Source organism: Martes martes (genome assembly GCF_963455335.1).
Source record: "Martes martes genome assembly, chromosome: 5".
In the NCBI taxonomy this organism is placed as follows: domain Eukaryota; kingdom Metazoa; phylum Chordata; class Mammalia; order Carnivora; family Mustelidae; genus Martes; species Martes martes.
This window is the reverse complement of record NC_137892.1, coordinates 132213395-132236512: the sequence shown is the minus strand read 5'-3', so window position 1 is coordinate 132236512 and position 23118 is coordinate 132213395. Positions and strand designations below refer to the sequence as shown.

Genomic DNA, 23118 nt, shown 5'->3' with positions numbered 1-23118 from the left:
GGGGTCCTCTCCCCCAGAAGACCCCAGCAAACCTTGTCTCTTGACCACCCAAGGATGATATGCCCATGAAAGGAAGTGGTAAGTACTGAATGGGAAAAATCTACAGCCAAGAATACTCCATCCAGCAAGGCTGTCATTCAGAATAGGAGAGATAACGAGTTTCTCAGACAAACAAAAACTAAAGGAATTCATGACCACTAAACCAGCCCCACAAGAAATATTAAAGGGGACTCTGTGAGTGGAAAGGAAAGATGATGAGTGAGAGTACGAAAAGAAGGAAACACAAAAGCAATAAAAATAAGTATTTCTGTAAAACATCAGTCAAGTGTTCACAAAATAAAAGGGCATAAAATATGACAAATACCTAAAACACTGGGGGGTGGGGAGTAAAGAATGGGTTCAAACTTAAGTGACCGTCAGCTTAATATAGACTGCTATATGCAGATGTATATACAAACCTCATGGTAACCACAAATCAAAAAACCACTAATAGATACGCAAAGGATAAAGAGAAAGGAATCAAAGTTTATCACTAAAGAAAACCAGCAAACCATGAAAGAGAATAAAGGATCAGAGAAAAACTACAAAAACGAGTAACAGAATAGCAATAAATATATATCTATCAATAATTACTTTTAATGTAAATGGACTGAATGTTCCAATCAAAACACACAGGGTGACAAAGTGGATAAAAAAACAAAATGCAGGGGAGCCTGGGTGGCTCAGTGGGTTGAAGCCTCTGCCTTTGGCTCAGGTCATGATCTCGGAGTCCTGGGATCGAGCCCCGCATCGGGCTCTCTGCTCAGCGGCGAGCCTGCTTCCCCCCCTCTCTCTGCCTGCCTCGCTGCCTACTTGTGATCTCTCTCCCTCTCTGTTAAATAAATAAATTAAATCTTAAAAAAAAAAATGCATCTGTAGAGAGACTCATTTCAGACCTAAAGACACCTGTAGACTGAGGAATGGAGAAACATTTATCATGCAAATGGATGTCATAAGAAAGCCAGAGTAGCAATACTTCTAACAGACAAAATAGGCTTTAAAACAAAGACTGTAAAAAGAGACAAAGAAGGACACTGTATAGTAATAAAGGTGACAATCTGATAAGAAAATAAAACAATTGTAGATATTTATTCACCCAAAATGGGAGCACCCAACATAAAACAGTTAATAACAAACATATAGGAATTAACTGATAGTAATACAATAATAGTAGGAGATTTTAACACTCCACTTTCATCAGTGGACACATCATCCAAACAGAAAACCAACAAGGAAACAGTGGCTTTGAATGATGCACTGGACCAGATGGATTTAGTAGATATATTCCGAGCATTTGATTCTAAAACAGCAGAATACACATTCTGTTCAAGTGGACACGGAACATTCTCCAGAATAGATCACATATTAGGCCACAAAACAAGTCTCAACAGATTGAAAAAGATCAAAGTCATACCATGCATTTTTTCTGATCACAACACTATGAAACTAAGGATCAACCACAAGAAAATATCTGGAAAGACCACAAATATATGGGATTAAATAACATGCTACTAAACAATGAATGGGTCAACCAGGAAAGTAAAGAAAATTAAAAACTACATGGAAACAAATGAAAATGAAAACACAGTGGTCCCAAACCTCTGGGATGCAGCAAAAGCAGTTCTAAGAGGGAAGTATATAGCAATACAGGCCTACCTCAAGAAGCAAGAAAAAGCAAGAAAAATCTCAAACAACCTAACCTTACACACCTAAAGGACATAGAAAGAGAACAACAAACAAAACCCCAGACCAGCAGAAGAAAGGAAATAATTAAGATTAGAGCAGAAATAAATTATATAGAAACTTAAAAAACAATAGAACCGATCAATAAGGGGTGCCTGGGTGGCTGAGTCATTAAGCATCTACCTTCAGCTTGGCCCTGGGATCGAGCCCCACATCAGGCTCCCTGCTCGGCAGGAAACCTGCTTCCCCCTCTCCCACTTCCCCTGCTTGTGTTCCCCCTCTCTCTCTCACTGTGTCTCTCTCTGTCAAATGAATAAATAAAATCTTTTAAAAACCAGATCAATCAAACCAGGAGCTGGTTCTTTGAAAAGATCAGTGAAACTGATAAATCTCTAGCCAGATTCACTGAGGGGGGGGGCAGGGGCACTCAAAAAAACCAAAATCACAAAAGAGGAGAAATAACAACCAACACCACAGAAATACAAACAAGTGTAAGAGAAGATTATGAAAACCAAATGCTAACGAACTGAATAACTTAGAGGAAATGGATAAATTCCTAGAAACATGCAACCTATCAAAACCGAAGCAGGAAGAAATAGAAAATTTGAACATACTGATTACTAGCAAGGCAGATTGGATTAGTAATCAAAAAACTCCCAACAAACAAAAGTCCAGGACCAGATGGCTTCACAGGCAAACTCCACCAAACGTTAAAAAAAAAAAAGTTAATACCTATTCTCAAACTGTTCCAAAAAATAGGAGGAAAACTTCCAAACTCATTTTATGAAGCCAGTATCATCCTGATAACCAAAACCACATAAACATACTATAAGAAAAGAGAACTATAGACCAATTTCTCTGATGAACATAGATGCAAAAATCCTCACCAAAATATTGTCAAACTGAATCCAACAGTACATTTTAAAACATCATTTACCATGACCAAGTGACATTTCCAGGTTGCAAGGATGGTTTAATATTTGCAAACTAATCAATATAATACATCACGTCAATAGAAAAAGGATAAAAACCATATGATCATTTTAACAGATACAGAAGCATTCAGCAAAAAATACCACTCAGATAAAAATGTCTTTGACAAAGTAGGTTTAGAGGGAGAACGTACCTCAACATAATAAAGGCCATCTATGAAAAACCCACAGCAAATATACTCAAAGAGGGAAAAACTGAGGGTTTTCCCCCTAAGATCAGGGACAAGACAAGGATGTCCACTTTCATCACTTTTATTCAACATAGTACCAGAAGTCCTAGCCAGAGTAATCAGACAACGAAATAAAAGGCATTCAAATCAGTAAGGAAGAAGTTAAATTGTCACTATTTGCAGATGACGTGATACTTTACATAGAAAACCCAAAGACTCCACTAAAAAAATACTAGAACTGATAAAATGAATTCAGTAAAGTTGCAGGATACAAAATCAATGGGCAGAAATCTGTTCCATTCCTATACACTATTAATGAAGTAGCAGAGATTAAGAAAACAATCCCATTTACAATTATGCCAAAAATAAGATACCTTGGAATAAACCTATTAAAGAGATAAATGATCTGTATCCTGTAAACTATAAAACACTGATGAAAGAAATAGGACCACACAAAGAAATGGAAAGAAGTTCAACTACTGGAAGAACAAATATTGTTAAAAAGTCTATACTACCCAAAGCAATCTATAGATTTAATGCAATCCCTCTCAAAATACCAATAGCATTTTTCACAGAACTAGAACAAACAATCCTCAAATGTATGTGGAACCACAAAAGACCCTGATAGCCAAGGAATTTTGAAAAGGAAAGATGGAGCCATCACGATTCCGGACTTTAAGTTATATTACAAAACTGTAATAATCAGAACAATATGGTACTGGCACAAAAAGAGACATAGTTCAATGGAACAGAACAGAAAACCCAATTATATGGTCAATCTTCAACAAAGCGGGGGAGAATATCCAGCGGGAAAAAGACAGTCTTTTCAACAAATGCTGTTGGGAAAACTGGTCAGAAACATGTAAAAGAATAAAACTGGACTACTTTCTCACACCATAGACAAAAATAGACTCAAAATGGTTGAAAGACCTAACTGTGAGATCTGAAACCATTAAAATCCTAGAAAAGCACAAAGAAGATATTTGCAAATAACATCCTCAATAGAGTTAGTATCCATAGAAAGAACTTATACAACTCAACACCAAAAAATCCAAATAATCCAATTGAAAAATGGGCAGAAGATATGAACAGACATTTCTCCAAAGACATAGATGGCCAACAGACACATGAAAAGATGTTCAATATCACCCATTATAAGGGAAGTGCAAAATAAAACCAAACTGAGATATCACCTCACATCTGTCAGAATGGCAAAAACACAAGAAACAACAGGTGTTGGTGAGGGTGTGGAGAAAAAGGAACCCTCTTGCACTGTTGGTAGAAATGCAAACTGGTGCAGGCACTCTGAAAAACATACAGCGTTTCCTCAAAAAGTTAATAGAACTAACCTACAATCCAGAAATCACACCATTGGGTATTTACCCAAAGAACACAAAAACACTAATTCAAAGGGATACACACACCCCTATGTTTATAGCAGCATTATTTACAATAGCCAAATTATGGAAATAACCCGTGTCCATCAATACCTAAATGGATAAAGAAGTGGTATATGTATATTAGTCATTTAAGAAAATGAAATCTTGTCATTTGCAAGGATGTAGATAGAGCTAGAGAGTATAATGCTAAGTGAAATAAGTCTGTCAGAAAGACAAATACCATATGATTTCACTCATGTGGAATTTAATGAGCAAAGGAAAAAAAGACAAACCAAGAAACAGATTCTTAACTCTATAGAAAACAAACTGATGGTTACCAGAGGGAAGGTGGGTGGGGGATGGGTGAAAAAAGATGAGGAGGATTAAGGAGTGTCCTTGTGATGAGCACCGGGTGATGTATGGAATTACTGAATCACTATACTGTACACCTGAAAATATAACACTGTATGTTAACTATATTGGAATTAAAATCTTAATTAATTAATTTTGCAATAGGATGGATGAAAAAAATCTGTTTTCATTGCTTCAATACCCACTTAATGCTAAAAATTTCCAAATTCCTAAAACTCTCTCCCCTGAATTCTGCACAGGTCCACATATAAAATGCCTTGTTGACATCATCTGTGTTTATTTATTTATTTTTAAATTTATTTATTTATTTGACAGACAGAGATCACAAGCAGGCAGAGAGGCAGGCAGAGAGAGGAGGAAGCAGGTTCCCCACTGAGCAGAGAGCCCGATGAGGGGCTCGATCCCAGGACCCTGGGATCATGACCTGAGCCGAAGGCAGAGGCCTTAACCCACTGAGCCACCCAGGCGCCCCTGTTTATTTATTTTTTAAAGATTTAATTTATTTATTTGACAGAGACACAGCAAGAGACAGAACACTAGGGGGAATGGGAGAGGGAGGAGCAGGCTTCCTGCTGACCAAGGAGCCTGATGCCGGTGTGATCCCAGAACCCTGGGATCATGACCTGAGCTGAAGGCAGCTTAATGACTGAGCCACCCAGGCACCCTGATATCATCTGTATTTATCTGTCTCCTTAAAATGATCTCTTCCCTCTTCATCCTTTCTCCCCAATCATTTTCTCCAGTTACAGTCTCCATTTTGGTAAAATTGTTCCAACAATCCATCCACTCAAGCCAGAAATCTAGGAGCCATTCTTGAGTGTTCTTTTCTCTCACCATGAAATAGCCAACATTTATTTAGTACCCATGACATGCTTTCCAGTCAACGTTGATCCTATTTCTGGATTCCACCTAATGGTCTAATCCCATTTGCCACCATAATTTCATCTAGATTACTAATAGCCTCCCACTGGTCTCTATTCCTTGCACCCTCTCCCATTTAGTCTGTCGTCCATACTAGGGCTAGAATTCTCTAAAAAGTAAGTAAATCTTAAAATGTCACCAGCCTGCTCAAGCTTCAAGGTTTCCCTTTGCGATCATAGGAAAATCTATCATCTTTAACACTGTTTACAAGGCCCCTGTGGGTCTGTCTCACCAACATTTCTTTAGTTCTCAAAATGCTATAATCTCGTTGCCTCTGAATGTGCTGTGCACTTGGTTAAGAACTCTCGGACTTCATATTGCTTCCGACAGGCCACTAGCTTTCCTTAACCGCCCCTGTTCTTCACATCTCTTAACACTCGGAACTCTGCACCCAGGCAATTAACTGTACAAAATATGTACCTCCTCTATCAGACTAAGATTAGGAAGGCAGAAACCACACACCCCTTGTTCACCACTTGATTTCCCAGTCCCCTGAACAGTCCCCAGCACAGCGCTGGCTCTCAATAAATGTCTGTTGAAATAATTACACTCACTCCTCCATATAGCCAGCTATTTGAGTCTTCCCCTAATTCCCCATTCTCTTTTCTTCTGCGAGAAGAAAGTAACCTCTGGACACGTTATCCTCCAAGAGCTTTTTTTTTTTTTCCCCAGGTGAATGAGTGACTGCCTAGCCAAGGGAGGCTGATCGTAAGTCACCGGCCTCTTTAAGCGCGGGGGGTTGGGAGTGGAGAGCTGGAGTACTACCATCATGCGTAAATAATCCAAGCAGATCCAGCTCCTGAGCCCAGCAAACACGTGCTGCCTGCGGAGCGTGGAGAGGGCGGGCACCCGGGAGGAAGGTCCCAGGCGGCCCGAACGTGCTCGCGCCCGTGGCCGCCGCCCGCGGCGCGGCCGTCCGGGTCTCGGAGCGAGCGCACGTGCGCCGGCCAGACCCAGCGGAGGCAGCGTCCGGGCACTCGCGAGGAAATGGAGGGCGAGGCGCTGCTCAGGGCTAGGGAACAGTGTGGGCTGAGTTTCGCCCCGAGAGGGGAGAGCGAGGAAGGAGAAGCTCTGACGGCCGGAGAGGAGAAAGGGAGGATCACGAGCTAGGTAAGGCTGGCCAACCTAAAGCTTGGGAGGAAAGGGGGGCGGGGCTGGAGGAGTCGCGGAATAAAAGCGCACCGGGAACGAGTAGCGAGCTTATTCCGAGGTCGGGGTCGGAAGCGCTCACACCCGGGGGCCCGCGGTGGGGGGGGGTGGAAAGGCGGTGGTTTAGGAACCCCGCCCCGGGCACAGCCGGGCTCTGAGCTGACCCAGTGCCTCCTCCCCCACCCCCCCCCCTTGACCGGACTTCCTCCTTTTAGCGTTAGCGGCCGCAGCCTCACTCTCGGCCAGCGTCAAACCCCCCGCTTGACTCCGCCCGCTACTAGTCGGGCGGGTGGGGGTGGGACCCGTTTCCTCAGTGGTAGACGCTTGGTCGGCGTCCGCGTCAGCCGGAGCCCAGCGCGTGACGCAGCACGTCGACGTAAGTGACGCGCAGACCCGGGCCGCTCCTCCTTCCCTGAGTGAGTGCCGGCCCGGTCGGGGCGGGGGAGAAGAGGGAGGGCGGGGGAGGGAGAGGCGACCCGGGAGTCGTTGTGGGCCGCGGGCCGGACCGGGTCCCTGGGCGGCGGGAGCCAGGGCCGGGCAGAAGGGCTTGGCGGGCCGTTAGGGGGCCGCCACGGCTGTCGGGTCTCTTCCTCTGCCGGACTTGCGCGCCCCGGCGCCCGGAGCCTCCGGCGCTCTGCCCACCCCGCTTCAGCTCGCGTCTCCCGACTCCAATTAGGTCAGGCTCGGAGTCCCGCGGCCGCGGCTCCGGCCCCCAACGCGCGGCGGCCACCCGGCTCGCCTTTCTTTCTTCCCTCGCCTTCCTCTCTTCTTGCCTCCCCCTCCCCCCCCCTTTCTTTTCACGTAGCTGGGGTTTTGTTTTTTGTTGTTTCAGGCTTTAGGGGTTTTGTGCCTCAGCCCGAGCTCATGGGTGTGCATTATCATGCTCCTCTTTTGTAGAGCAACCCGACGGCCATGGAGGCCGAAGAGACGATGGAATGCCTTCAGGAGTTCCCGGAACATCATAAAATGATCCTGGACCGATTGAATGAACAGCGAGAGCAGGATCGGTTTACTGACATCACTCTGATTGTCGACGGTGGGTAGAGTGGTGGGCAGAGCAGCGAATTTGTGGCTTCGGTTCTTATCTCCCCTTCCCCCACCCTCCTTTTATACCCCCCTTGTATGGCCTGTGCCTATTGAGTGTGCGCTGGGACCTGGCAGGGACTTGTCAGTGCCCACTCACTGTAGACCATGTTGCAGAAGGCTAGTTGGCTGGTCATGCTTTCAACATAATCTTAACTTCTTTGCAGCCTGTGTACGTTTTCCCATTGCACCCTTGAGTGCAAGATGATGGTGTTGGATATGGGGAGAATATCTCTAAATTTTTGGTTTATAGCCTTCCATACATAAGCTGCTTTGAGGAGACTTTCACAGCAATCATCTGGGAAGTGTTGATTCTTTCTAGTTTCCCAGATGGTCTTGGAGGGAGAATGTGAGATTCCTTTGCAGTGCTGGTACCCTCTTTGGGAAACCTCAAATCAAATGGGGTCTTTACCAGTATTAGTTGTTGTCCTTATAATGGAGGCAAACGCAGCTCAGGTATCTTTCCTATTTAGTGAAAATAGGCATCTCAAGGCAGGCTATTCTTTATTATAGATCTGCTGTATTGTAGATCTACCACTTCCAGATATTAGGCATTATTAACATGTTTTCCAGAGCAAATACATCCAGCTTTATGCTTATTCTATGGGTTTTTGTTCTCTCTTTCCAAATGATGTATGTAACATTTTGGGTTGTGTTTATAAGTAGGAGTTTTACATGAATAGGATTTACTTTGGACTCTTTAAGTGGTAAGAAGCTCCGTACCTCTTTTAGTTTTGTAAACTGGCTTTTATAAAACTGACTTAATAAAGTCTTTGAGGTAAAGATCTGGCTTCGTGTCTAATTAAAATTGAAGTTTGTTGAGATAGCTACTAAGAACATTCTGATTTTAGTTCAGTAATTTATATAGTATTATGATTATATTATGGAGAAAGGTCTGCTTTATATAATTTCCTACTTTGTTTTTTGGTTTTACTTTTGATTTTTGAATATATGTGATTCTCTTTTTTTTTTCTTTTTCTTTTTTTTTTTTTTAATCTTTTTAATCTAGGACACCATTTTAAGGCCCACAAGGCTGTTTTGGCTGCTTGCAGTAAGTTCTTCTACAAATTCTTTCAGGAGTTTACTCAGGAACCTTTGGTGGAGATAGAAGGTAAATGCTTATTTTAAATACAATACTTAGCAAACATTATAATTGTTGAAGAAGTGTTAGTTAATTTAGCAAGATACCATGGGAAATAGGCATCAATGGTTCCTATTAGGTGACTGGATAAATTGTTCTTTTGACACTTGAGAATTCTTAGTTTCAGTAAAGTGCTTGGTAAAATGATCTGTCAGGAAAAACTCTTACATTAGATGGTAGATGTTGGTCTCTTAAAGGAGTCTTTTCAACACTTCTAAAACCAGTGGTCACTCTCTTTGGAAAATTTGTATTAAAAGTGAATCCCATCTTTGTTCAGTGGGCCAAAGTTTCAGACTGGTGGGGATGCTGCATGTTACAGTAGAAGGTTCTTTATTAGCAAAGGTACATATGACACGCACAAAATGAAATGGGCTGCCATAATACGGAAAAGGCTAGGAAAGATGAACTGAAGTAGCTTTCAGAAGTTCTAGTGGTTTGAGTCTGGGATGGAAGGAATCATTCAGTAGATACTGCCTTAAAGTAGAAAATGATTTTGGTACTTGCTTGATTTTTTATAATAATAGCTTCCCTAAGTGCTAGCTATAGTGCTTTGCGTTTGTGTGCCTTTTCTGAGATTTGCCGCAATCCTTTGAAATAAGTGGTATTATTTCCAATTTACACATCAGGGAACAGGTTATAAATTGTTAGTTGCTCAGTATTGTCCAGCTAGCAAGGGATTCACTTGACGCTATTAATTACTATGCTTTTGGCTTATACTGCTACATTAGCTATTCCTCCCTGTTGTTCAAAACTGTAGGAAATAAATAAGCTTGCCTACATAAATACAGAATTTTAGTTCTTTCAGTGTTCTTGGATTTGTATCTTTTTCACGGTGTATATATTCTTTGTTATGAATGAGTTGCCTAGAAACGCTATTCCCTTGGGGAAATTTGGTGCCCTGGGGAGTAAAGAAAATGAAAAAGTTAAGCACGGTCCTCTTTTGGGTACATTTCAGTTTATCTAACATTCTGGTTGATACATCCATAGATAATCTTCTCATTATCTGTGATGGACAGAGCCACAGGCATAATGGAAATCCACAGAGCTTACTAAAGTGAGAATCTAGCTGCCTGTACACTATTGGTTTCTATTACAGGGCAAGATTTCATCCATTTATTTACCTGAGATACTGTGTGATGCCATGCAAGTTATTTTACTTCAGTTGCATATTTTCTTCCTCATCTGAAGAGGCCTTATTACTTTATAGGCTTGTAATGATTAATTTTTTTTTTAAAAGATTTTATTTATTTATTTGACAGATCACAAGTAGGCAGAGAGGCAGGCAGAGAGTCAGGCAGAGAGAGAAGGGAGGAAGCAGGCTCCCTGCTGAGCAGAGAGCCCGATGCGGGGCTCAATCCCAGGACGCCGGGATCATGACCTGAGCCGAAGGCAGCAGCTTTAACCCACTGAGCCACCCAGGCGCCCCTGTAATGATTAATTGAAATAACATATGCAGAGTGCTGAGCGTAGTGCTTGATGCACTGTCAAAGCTTTATAAATTGGGTCTGTTTGTCATATTGAATACTTGTTATATGTTGTGCACTGTAGTAGAATCAGGAAGTGAAGAACTGATGAATAAGATAGCCCTTAAAGAATTTGCAGATTTAATCACAGGTGACCAATAGGTATAGAAAGGAATACCAAAGTGTTACAGAGACTTTTATTGTGGAGTGATGTAGCTGAAGAGAGAGAATGAATAGTCTGGTCTACCTTAGAGAGAGGAACAATTTTAAAAAGGAGTTGACTTAAGCTTTTTTTTTTTTTTTTTTTTTTAAAGATTATTTATTTATTTATTTGACAGAAAGGGAGAGCACAAACAGGGGGAGTGGCAGAGGGAGAAGCAGGAGATTCCATGGAGCAGGGAGCCCGATGTAGGGCTTGATCCCATGACTTGGGATCATGACCAGAGCCTAAGGCAGACGCCCGACCGACTGAGCCATCCAGGTCCCCCTAACTTCTGCTTTTTAGGCAGAATCTTAAACAGTCAAAAAATAAGTGGCCCTTGGTGGTGAGGGAGAGGGTGGTGGGATTATGGACATTGGGGAGAGTATGTGCTATGGTGAGTGCTGTGAAGTGTGTAAACCTGGTGATTCACAAACCTGTACCCCTGGGGCTTATAATACATTATATGTTTATAAAAAAAAAAGATTAAAAACAACAACAATAACAACAAGTGGCCCAGGCTAGAATATGCATTGCTTTTGGAGCAAAGAGTATATCTGGAGAAGTAGGGTCTTCTCTTCTAGAGACTGATCACCTTGAGATTGTTTCTTGTGCCTTTTAGCGCCTCTGAGCTACTATCTTCATTATAGTATAGCACTTAGAAGCTTTATGGACAAATGAGAAAACAGAATGTAAGAACATTTCTGTTTTTGTTACTTGCCAGATTCAGGTTTAAAAAAATCAATTTGGCTCGGTGTTTTCTTAGCCATTAACTTTGGGATCACTGTACAACCTGTCTAGGTCACCTGGCTATAGAAAAAGCCTGGGCGTGTAATTCGAAAACCCAAGTTTCCTTTACTGTTGTCATTTGTATAAGCTTGGACATGTTGGCTAATGCATATGTGTATATATATGTATATACATATATGTGTGTGTGTATATATATATTTTTTAAATTATGTAGGATACGTCAAGTAATTTTGCATTATGCCATGGCATTTTGAATTTTATGATACTCTGCTGTTAAAATCCTCTGAAGAATACATTTTATTTTGTTTTGTTTTGGGTTTGCTTTGTTTCTAGCAGGCAGTCAACCTGCTTTAGGTTCAGATTGCCTTATGTGGACTGTGGATGTAATTCCAATTTTGTTTTCAAAACTTTTGTTGTGTTCAGGTCCCAGGTGTGCTCACCTGGGTGGTAGTCAGCATCATAGTGCAGTACTCAAACCCTTTGCTGTGCTGCCTCAGCTCAGTTCTACATGAGTAGCTCGGTGGCTAGAGCAAAACTTATTCACAGAGGACCTTTCTCTAGTTTCTTCTTCTGACTTCTGCACTTTACCGCCAAGGAGTAACTTTTCCTGATTGGCTAGAAAACTGGGGTTTTAGCTTCCATGTGCTATCATATGCTTCCCACAGTGGGATCTCTTTCCTAGACAAAGCGGTGAGAGGAAAAAAAACAAGATTTCTCTCCATGCTCTTCAGATCATAGTATGTTTCCTAGCTCTGTCAGAAAGAAGAAGTTTCTCTAAGGATTAATACCTGCTTGGTGGCCACCAGCCACCAGTATGCAGCATCAGAACTGGAACTTGCTTTGAGGCAGGGCTGAGAGGAATAAAAACCAAGTATTTCTGGACCTGCTTATACTCTCCATTCCCTTTTCTGGTTCTCTAGCCAGAAAGAGTTTCTTCTGCAGCTTTTTTATCTGTTCGTGCTACCTAGGAGTGGTATTTGGGCTGTCTTCAAGTCAAGTTGGGATATGTGGGAGGAAAAATAAAATCCCAGGAAACTCACTGCTGTTCTTTGAGTTTTGATTTCTCTCCCCAGCCTGCTTGTTTCTGTTTGTCTTTCAGAATCCTTATCAAATGTATTTCAGAATACATTTGCTTTATGTATTCTTCCCAGGACTTATGATTTTAAGCGGTGGACAAGATGGAGTGTGGGGAGTGGATGAGTGTGTTTTCTTCCTCTTAGCTAGAATTGGAACCCCTATCTCTAAAATATGAATAATGACGTCATTCTATAGATCTAGAATGCTACCCTTTTTTGCGTCTTCCTAAGTGAAAAAAAGAAGATTCAGGTTAAGGTGTTCATATTAACAGTTTCTTTAGATACTCAGAAAAATTGCTTTCTCCTGCACACTTCTGTTATAAAAGGAGCAAGGGATTAATTAGTAAGTAGGCTGGGATTTGAAAGTTACCAGACTAGTCCTGATGGGGAATAGTGTCTTCATAATTGCATCTGTCACCATGTCACTTACCTGGGCAGGTGTTACCAGTTTAGTTCATGTTAGCTGATCAGGTCAGTGATTTATTCCTAGAACTAATGCTGGACTGGCAACTTAAGAAGCACCTAAGATGCTTATTTAAAAAAAAAGAAAAGAAGTTGCCTGTCCCACTTTTGATTCTGGAGATCAGAGACCCATCCTTTAATTAAGTCTACAATGATTCTGATTAACCAGAATTGGGAAGTAAGTCTACAGTTCCTTATTCAAATCCTTGGAGGCCAGATGTTTCTTGAAATAACAAATTTTCTAAAGATAATGCAGTCTGTGTAATGTGATACTCCCAGTGGGGTCTAGGGTGACATCCTATAACCAAATAGTATTTTGGAAGAGTAGCATATTAATATTTACTCTAAGTGGGATAAAGACTATAAATAGCCCCATGTCAGTTCAAGTCAAATTTTGCTTCCAAATTTATGGGAAAACTTCAGTCTTAAGAGATTTGGGGGACTTTGGAATTACGAGTAAGAGATTATGAGCCTGGGACGCCTGGGTGGCTCTGGGTTGAAGCCTCTTCCTTCAGCTCAGGTCATGATCCCAGGGTCCTGGGATCGAGCCCCACGTCGGGCTCTCTGCTTCCCTTTCTCTCTCTCTCTCTGCCTGCCTCTCTGCCTACTTGTGATCTCTGCCTGTCAAATAAATAAAATCTTAAAAAAAAAAGAGAGAGAGACTATGAGCCTGCAGTGAATGAAGTCATAGGTATTCAAACTCTTCTAAGCTTGAATGTTTCCTGCTGTCATCTTATGTAAAAATCTTTTTTTTTTTTTTTTAATGTATACATCTTTATTTTGGACTTAGGAGTCGGGCCATCTGGGGTTGATTCTAGTTTTCATCACTCAAGTAACTTGCCAAAGTCACAGTTAATTTCTGTGCCTCAGTTTTTCTATCTGTAAAATGGAGGTTACAATAAAGTTCTCTATAGGATTGTTGTGAGGATTGAGTTAATAATTGTGAGGCGTTTAGAGTTGTGCTTGGTATTTGTAGTGTTATGTGTGTGTGTTTGATTAAAAATCAAAATCTCATTCCACTTCAAGAAAAATTTACACATGTTTTTAGAATGGACTTTTGTTGCACTTTTAAATATTTGGTTAAAACTCCTTAAAAAAATTTAGTTACTCTTCTATAATAAAGAATAACATGGTCAAAAGAATAACCAGGAAAAAAAGATTTAGGAGACTCAAAAGTAACCTTCAAAGAATCCAGTTATTTTAGTTTGCTTATTCAGGTATATAAAGTATATAGGAAGAACATAAAAGTATTTTTATATTTGCTGTTGTGTATATTGTATGCAGTTTGGACATGGGCATTTTTTAGTGTGAAAATTCTGTGTTAAAAGTAGTTTTCTTTTGGGACACCTGTCTGGCTCAGACGGTGCAGCATGTGACTCTTGATATCAGGGTTGTAGGTTCAAACCCCAAGTTGGGTGTAGAAGATTACTTAAAAGTCTTTTAAAAATAAAGTAATTTTCTCTTTGTTTCTTTAGATTTTTGTAGCCTTGCATTAGCAGATTGAAATAATAATATATAGCATTGAAGAGCACAAAGAAATAGAGTGTCTTTTGGGCCAAAATTTAAACCTAAAACTTGTAAAGAAAAGTTGGAATTATGGAAGCTTAATTTTGAAAGTGACTTTAGCTCTTATTCATTCCTACTTTGTGTGTCTCCATTTTAGGGAGCATTGTGTTAGATACTGTGAGGTGAGTGTACAGAGACAAAAATCATTTCCCTCAAGTAGCTTAGAATCAAGAGATGCCCATGAGTTGTAATTGTCAGAACAAGTACAGAGTTCACCTGAGGGGTGGGGGAAAGCATAGACCATTAAAGTTTCATTTAGTATGTGGCATTAGAATTGAGCCTTCAAGGGTGGTAGGATTTGTACAAAGATAAAGTGATTAAGCATTCAGGAAGGAGGGTAAGTGTTAATAAAGACAAGGAAGTTTTAGAAGTGAAGGGTTTGAAGATCAGTATATAGTATGGAATTTATAGAGTTTAAAATTTGGAAGGAAAGATAGTGGTAAATAGTGAAATAATGTGAAGTACCTTGAAATAAAGGCAGAGTGGTATGGAACGTTATTTGCTGAACTGTGGAAAGCCCTTGAAGATTCGGAGCTGAGTTGATGCAGAGATCCTTACAGTAAAGTAGCATGTCTGACCTGTAATAGCCCATTCATATATTTGAGTAGGTAGGTAGGTCATAAGGGCCTTAGAAATCTTTGGGAAAGATCTTAAAGCACTTTGGTAGTTATTGCTGGAACTTGGTACAGTCTTACTGTACCATTAATGAAAATTCCACCAGGAAATAATTTTCTAAAATTCAGATACTAATCAGGTTTTGAACACTGCGCTTTTTTTCTTTACTAATGTTAGAACTTTTGAATCAATGTGAGTACATGCTAATGGACATCTCTTTTTCTACAGGTGTTAGTAAAATGGCCTTCCGTCATTTAATTGAGTTCACATATACAGCAAAATTAATGATACAAGGAGAAGAAGAAGCCAATGATGTATGGAAAGCAGCAGAGTTCCTACAAATGCTAGAAGCTATCAAAGCCCTTGAAGTTAGGTAATTACTTTCTTAGTGACACAGTTATTTATACTCAGTCGTGTACACCTTATTAGTCAAGATTTTATTATATGTTATGCCATAAACAACTGACATTTCAAAATTAAGACTGTTTAAGGATCTGTAAAATTCTGGATACTGATTGCTCTTTCTTTCACACTTGATTTCTTGTCCTTATGTAAACACTGCTAAGGTTAACTAAAGTAGCATGTTTTGTGTCTAGTGAGGAGAACTAGGCAGCATTTAAGGAGTTATCTGGGTCCCTGTAAACTGTTCCGTTGGATTTGAGTTATTAATTGCACGAAGCCTTACTCTAAAAAGGGTTTGGCTTACCAAGATTAACCTAATACTGTTTAAAAATAAGTGAGGAAATGAATGAAGATTAATAGATGAGGTGGGGGCGATAATCAGTGAAGTTAGAAATATGGTAGCCAGTACACCTGCCGTTTAAGTCTGTATACTTGCTAGATGGGCTAAATCTTGCTCTGAACTCTAAAGCAACTAGTGCAAAGAGAAAGGAAAGAAAAATCCTAAGTTACATTATGCATGGTTATGAGAGCAAACCAGTTGCTTAGAAGCAATTCCTGGTATAAGACAGAAAATTTCTCATAGAGAGTATGTATTAAGTGATACATTAAATGATATAACGAATAAAGAGTTCCACCTTCTTACATAATGAATATTGGCACCGTAATATAGTGACTAAGAACAAGAGTTCTTGAGTCTGGTAACCTGGGTGACATCCTAGCTCTACCACTGTGTGACCTTTATGAAGTTACTCGACCTGTCAGCAACTTAACTTCCTTATCTGTCAAATGGGGATAATGGTCCTTTCTACATAGGATTATTTGTGAGGGTTAAATGAATTAATGCATCTAAAGTATTTAGCATGGTATCTGACATATAGTATTCCAAATTGAACTGGTCTTACAATTTTATATCTCCTGGCTCTGTTTCTTATGACCTTAGTATAGTCGTTGGCATAACACTAAAGCGCAGTTTGGTGAACTCAGTTAGAAACGGGGCAACATGATTTAGTCCAACTCACTGGTGTGGTTCAGTCAAAAGATGTAATTTAGAATAATTCTAAGAAATAATTGAACTGTAATCATCCATAAGTACCATTTTTCCATTTTAATTAGTTTGATGACAGAATTCAAGATTAATCCAAGAGCTTGGTGTGTATGTATTCTCTGATGCCTAGTGCCTGGCACATAGTAGGTGTGTGGTACACATTTGTGAATGGATGGATGGGTGCATGCTGATTAAAAACGGATCAGCACTCTCCTGTAGGGAGAGCTGAGACATGCACAACAAAATTGAGGTGTGTTAAGGATATATATCTGATGATGCCGTACTTTTTCAAAATGCAAGTAAAGGGAATACAGTATGGATGGGGCAACATCAGATTTGTGGTTAAATTCTGGATGAGGACCTTTTGGAAAAATGTTCTATCTGTGTGGTCCCTTTGCTCAAAGTAGTGAGTAGTATCTCACTGTGGGGGAAGTCCTTGACAGCAGAGCTGTGGAACATATTCTGACAATACCCCAGGTTGGATTTGGGAGGGTTAGGAATTGAGTTCATGTGTATAGTCATTGGGAGATGAAGGTAAGAACAACTGGGCACAGCTGTTTTCCCAAGCCTGCCTATTTAGAACCTTCTGGAAGATTTATTATCATAAGAGTGGGATCCTTACAGTAATTAAAACCATAAGTGAATGCTTTCAATATAAATACAGTTACATGTTGAATTGTTTCTTGAACCAGTTTGGCATGCAGTATACTCTGAAGAGTTCTTTACAAACAGGAAGACAGCAGCTTTATGTATTGGCAGTTTATAATAATGCAATTTAGAAATAAAAATTAATTTAGTTGTGGTTAAATTGACTGATTAAGGCAACTCTGTATTGAGATTATTATATAATGTTTTGCAGATTCAAAAGGTGAATTAGGTGCTCTGCTCACATTCACAGTATGCAAGTATTTTTGGAATATAGTGTCATCTTTTTGAATGACACTGAGGAAAGTATGAGGACCTTATTTTGCTTTGCTGGAGTTGCATTATTGTTTGTTTGAAGCTGTGTAGGACAGAGTTCTTGATAATTTGTTAGGAAGCAGATTTTTCCTCTCCAGCCTGTTGGTGTAATTTACGTGTAAAACAATTCACCAGATTAATACCGCGTTTGAATTTTGGCAGTTGTATACATTGGTGTAATCCCTACCATAATCAAGCCATGGGAACATTTCCATCATCCCAGGTTTTCTCATGACTCTTTAGTCAGCCCTCATCCCCAGCTTCAGTTATCCACTGATTTGATTTTTTTTTTTAAGGATCTTATTTATTTATTTGACAGACAGAGATCACAAGTAGGCAGAGAGGCAGGCAGAGAGAGAGGGGGAAGCAGGCTCCCCGCTGAGCAGAGAGTCAGATGAGGGGCTCGATCCCAGGACCCTGGGATCATGACCTGAGCTGAAGGCAGAGGCTTTAACCCACTGAGCCATCCAGGCGCCCCCCATTGATTTGATCTTTATCACTGTAGTTGTATTTTATTTAGAATGTCATATAAATGGAGTGTAGTTTTTGTGTTGGACTTTTTTCACTTAGCGTTATGTTTTAGAGGTATGTCAGTGTTGTGGATATTAGTATTTTGTTCTCTTTTATTACCAAGTGGTATTCAATTGTATGGCTGTACCACCTGTTGATGGTGTTTCCACCTATTACAAATAAAGTGGCTATTTCATTTCTCAGTAAGTATCTAGGAGTGGAACAGCTGGGTTGTATAGTAGGTATATTTAATTTTTTTTAAGCAAACTGTTTTCCAAATTGTTTTGCCATTTTACATTCCAACTCGCAGTATTTGAGAGTTCCCGTTGCTCCACAGCCTTGCTAATTCTTGGTATGATCCGGCCTTTTCATTTTACTGTGCTAGTAGGTATATAGTGGTTTTAATTTGCATTTCCCTTACAACTAATGATGAGAATTATTTCATGTGCTTTTTTGCCATATGTTTATCTTCTTTGGCAAGGTGTCTGTGCAGATCTTTTGCCCATTTTTAAATTGGGTTATTGTCAAGAACTGTGAAGGGTCTGAGATTTTAATCCTATTCGCAAGCTATAAATTGGCCTGCCAGTTTTTTTTGGATGCTGGCAGAAGACATGAGACTCCTGAGCCAGAGGGAAGGGCCTTCATTTCTCTTACAGCATAAGGAGCAGCATGAGCTCCATGCTTATACCAGTTTTTCTTGCCCTTCTCAGCGCCCCCCCCCCCAAATCCCTTAGGGGTGACAGCAGTGGCCTAGGTGTGTGCCATATGTATTCACAGTGGTTTACATCACATTTGAGGAACACCTGGCTTTAGGAAACTGAAGTTTTTTTATAATGAGGTGCAAGCAAACCTGCCTAGAGGGGCAGTTATCTTCATTATACTGGGCAATAATTGAAACTGTCCTCCACTTGAGAAGATGAGCATTCTCTTCTAAGGCCATTTGCTGTGGAGACAACCTTGAAAAGATCCAGAACAAAAGGTATCTTTGTTTACAAGACTTGCAGAAACATGAGGGATCCATGGAGAGGTATCTTCCAACAATATCTTTGTTTCTACATTATTTTAGCTTTTGGTAAATTTTTCCATGAGTATACTACTCTGTGACCACTCTGATTAATCTAGTCAGTAGGGACTGGTCCTAATCCATTCAGTTTTTTTTTTTCCACACTGGATTTAATTAAGGCAGCTGTCAACAGAACTTGAAGCAACAGGATGTGGTCACCCTGCAGCGCTGAGCTTAACCATCCACTCACTCCCCTGAGGTCCTGGACTCAACCAACTTAGAAAGCCAGGTAGCTTTTATCTTTAGTCTTTGTGTTGACTTTTCCACTTAGCGGTAAGCATTAATCCAAGTATAGCAAGATCTTTTCGCACTTGCACAGTCTCTGCATTGGTCCACTGGGAGGAAGTCTAGGGCAAATTTATCATCCATAATAACCCTAACCAGTGATTTGAGGCTTATATGAATGACTTCCAGGGCCCAAGTGGTGTCATTGATCACATAGGCTTAAGTCAGACACAAATTTTGTGTCATCTTTTTAATTGGATGATTCCCGTTGTAGGGAAAACTACCCAAGGTAGTTTTAACAAGTAAATAACAAGTCAGTTATTCTTCTGGAAACTCCCAAGTACCCAAAAGTTGCCTTGTTTTTGGAGAGGTCATCACTTCTGTCATCTGAGAACTAAACTGATCTGTTAGTGGTGTTTCCTTAAAAACTAGATGATCTCTTCTGCCCACCCCTGAAGCACAGGTCATCATACTTTTGGGGAGGGAAGTTAGTACCTGGCTCTAATACAAGAAGTATGTTCTTGTATTATAGGTGGATATAGGTGATATAGGTGGATATAGGGCATATAGGTGAGTTGGAAAGAAAGTGTTGTTTACAATGGTTTGTGCCCCAGAATAGGACCGTCGTCATTCCTGGGGCAGAAGCCTCAAATGTGGCTTCCCCCTTTCCCGGATTGAACCTGGTCATTGTTTTTTGGAGGGATCATCTGAAGGCAGTCAGTTCAAACCATTCTTTGTCTTACGCACCTGAATGCCACTTGAGTGGTAACTATCCACCTCATGAACTGAGCCTCAGCTTTAGGAATAGCAATGGGGCAATATGGAACATGTAGGAACTTGGCCATCCCCTGCTGTTTCCAAAAGACTTCTGGGTATAGTTAAGGGAAATGATCATCAAATCATGGTCAGAGTCACTGGGCAGGGGAGAGTAGATCTAGCAGTTGATTTAAAGTTGCTTGCAACAGTAGGGGAGAGGTGCATCAGTGCATTTTCCTACAGAGGAAGGCCATAGGGGCATTTTTAAAGGACAAAGACCATTAATACCTTCCTCCCTCATACCTCTTGAGTCTAAGATTTTCTCTTGCAGGTTCAGGGTTGTTGCTCTCCGTTCACCTCCATAGAATCACTGTGTCCCATTCTAGTAGCTGTAACTTCACCCCTTTTCCAGTTATCCCCTCCTCTTACCCAGACGTTTCATCCAGAATGGTCAGGGACACAAAGGCATTTTCATAAAACTTAGAGACCCATTATCTCTTCCATTTTGACTCAAAAGGGCCAGTCTTTTTTTTTTTTAATATTTTATTTATTTGAGAGAGAGCAGGCAAGCGAGCATGAGCCAGGGGTGGTGTTGAGGGGGAGGGAGGGGAACAAGCAGACTCTGCACTGGATCTCAGGACCCTGAGATCATGACCTGAGCCAAAACCAAGAGTTGGATACTCAACCAGCTAAGCCACCTAGGCACCCACAAGGGCCACTCTTAAGTGTACGTGGCAAGCAGTATTTTCAACCCAGTGGTCATTATTTTTAGGATGTAAGATGATGTCAGTTCAAGAAAAGAATCCAGATGACTGAATTGGAATTAAGTTTGAATCTTTTTTTTTTTTTTTAAGATTTTATTTATTTATTTGACAGATCACAAGTAGGCAGAGAGGCAGGCAGAGCGAGAGAGGGGGAAGCAGGCTCCCCACTGAGCAGAGAGCCCGACGCAGGGCTTGATCCCAGGACCCTGGGATCATGACCTGAGCTGAAGGCAGAGGCTTTAACCCACTGAGCCACCCAGGTGCCCCAAGTTTGAATCTTCTAAGACCAGTTTTTTTTTTTAATTTATTTTTAAAATTTTTTTTATTAATATGTATTGTTAGCCCCAGGGGTACAGGTCTGTGAATCACCAGGTTTACACTTCACAGAACTCACCATAGCGGATACCTTCCCCAATGTCCATAACCCAACCCTCTCCCTACCCCCTCCCCCTGGCAACCCTCAGTTTTGTGAGATTAAGAGTCTCTTATGGTTTGTCTCCCTCCTGATCCCATCTTGTTTCATTTATTCCTTTCCTACCCCCCAGGCCCTCCACATTGACTCTCAGCTTCCTCATATCAGGGAGATAGTATGATAATTGCTAAGACCACTTTTGACTGGACTGTCACCTGGAAGAAACACCAGCCAAGCTGTGCCAGGATTGCCATTGCAAGGGAAAGAAAAGGATTGTGTCTAAGAATGGTTAGGGCAGAATTCAAAATTTCCAATTAAGTTTCTATAACTTCCTACCCATTTTGTCTTGATCATTATCCAGGAAGCAGCTGAGAAGAGATGGTCCCTTTTTTGGGGATGGCTGAGTTCGATGACCAAACTGCCTTACTCAGATTTTTGGACAAAGAGGAGATAAGGGAAGTAGAGTCAGAAATCTTCCGAAGTCTGTGTTGAAGGAGGCTTTTGTAGTGCTCTATATTATCTATATCTGGATGGTAGGGAGCTTGCAGGGTTCATCACTACCTTGACTATCAGCCAATTATTGAGTAGCTTTAGGCACAGAATGATCAGACTGCAGATGATCCAGACAGCTGAACATATGACACAGATTAGTTTCAAGGGCACAGTGGTGTGGCCAGAACCAGCAGATCAGTCAGGAAAAGCAGCAGTATAACCTTAAAAAGGTTCAGCAGTGGTGAGACGGCACAGATAGCCCTGGGACAGGGTCAGAGGTCCAGTCTAGTCAGTCTTCAAGAAGGGTCAGACAATGCCCTGGGCAATGTAGCCTTCTTCACAAGATAAATAGGCCAGCTTTTGGTGGGTGTCACAAGTTGGCATCCAGTGGCAACTTCTCTATCAGAAGCATGGGTCCTTTACTTTATGCTCTCTGTGGTGGTGGCTATGTCAGCATGTTCAGAATAATACTGAGTCTAGGGGGTAAGTGATGGAAGTCCAGGCAATGCAGTCTTGATCAGCAGCTTCATTCTCGTTAGTATCATTAGAGAACAGGCCCTTACCATGGGCATCTGAATCAGGGATGCAAATAGTTTGATCAGCAACTGCTATTTGTTTCCACAGTTGTGGTCCTGAGGATAGATGTCTTAATCTGCCAAGATTTCCAGCTCTTCCAAATAGCTAGGTCATTGGCAGCAGCCCAGGAGTCAATAAAATACAATGTGGTTCATTGTGGAGAATGTTTCCCAGGGCTGTGAAGAAAGCTTTTGAGTTCTGCCTTCTGAGCTCAGTGACCACATCCACTTTTGTGTAGTTGGTGCTAAAGCTGAGCATTTGCAGCAGTCCAGGGAACACCTTCAGTCTTGAGTTTAGCCAAAGCATCAGTGAATCAAAGACCTCATCAATTTAGTGGCTTCCTTTGGGCAATAGAGTTGGGGGAACTTCCTTTTTTTTTTTTTTTTTTCATGTAAAGCCAAGAGGTCAACTGCTTTCTTGAGTGTCTTTTTTTTTTTTTTTTTTAAGATTGATTTATTTTAGAGCAAGTGAGCAAGTGGTGGGGAGGGGCAGAGGGAGAAGGAGAGAGAATCTTAAGGAGACTTCCCGCTGAGCACGGAGTCCTACTCCCTCCATCCCTCAACCCTGAGATCATGACTTGTGCCAAAACCAAGAGCCAGACCCTCAATCATCTGAGCCACACATGTGCTCCATGAGTGTCTTATTTCTGTTTGAGAAGTGAGACTTGGTGGGTATGTTTTACCTTGCTAGTCATGAAGTCTTAGTTGATGCATTCCCAAATGGCAGTATCAGGCTGGAGAGCCTCGAAGCCTCAGTGGGTTTCAACAAGAGCCCAACAGCAAGCTAATCCTTTTCTTTTCAAAGGGATTGTACCTTGTAGATGTGGCAGGTATAAAACCCAAGGTACATCTTG

The 23118-nt window shown here is 41.0% G+C and overlaps 1 protein-coding gene across 5 annotated transcripts in view; it reads left to right on the top strand.

Moving 5' to 3' along the window:
• Positions 1 to 6384: 6384 nt before the first annotated feature.
• ZNF131 (zinc finger protein 131) overlaps positions 6385 to 23118 on the top strand; it is a 30765-nt gene continuing 14031 nt past the window's right edge. The window contains exons 1-5 of one of the 5 annotated variants that reach the window (XM_080805029.1): positions 6460 to 6666; positions 6921 to 7081; positions 7603 to 7741; positions 8798 to 8899; positions 15289 to 15433. In XM_080805029.1, coding sequence (XP_080661155.1) covers positions 7618 to 7741; positions 8798 to 8899; positions 15289 to 15433 — 371 coding nt within the window. In that variant the 5' untranslated portion in view covers positions 6460 to 6666; positions 6921 to 7081; positions 7603 to 7617. Of the gene's footprint in view, positions 6667 to 6920; positions 7122 to 7602; positions 7742 to 8797; positions 8900 to 15288; positions 15434 to 23118 lie in introns of those variants that run through there. The other 4 variants (XM_080805026.1, XM_080805028.1, XM_080805030.1 and 1 more) reach the window with 4 other exon arrangements.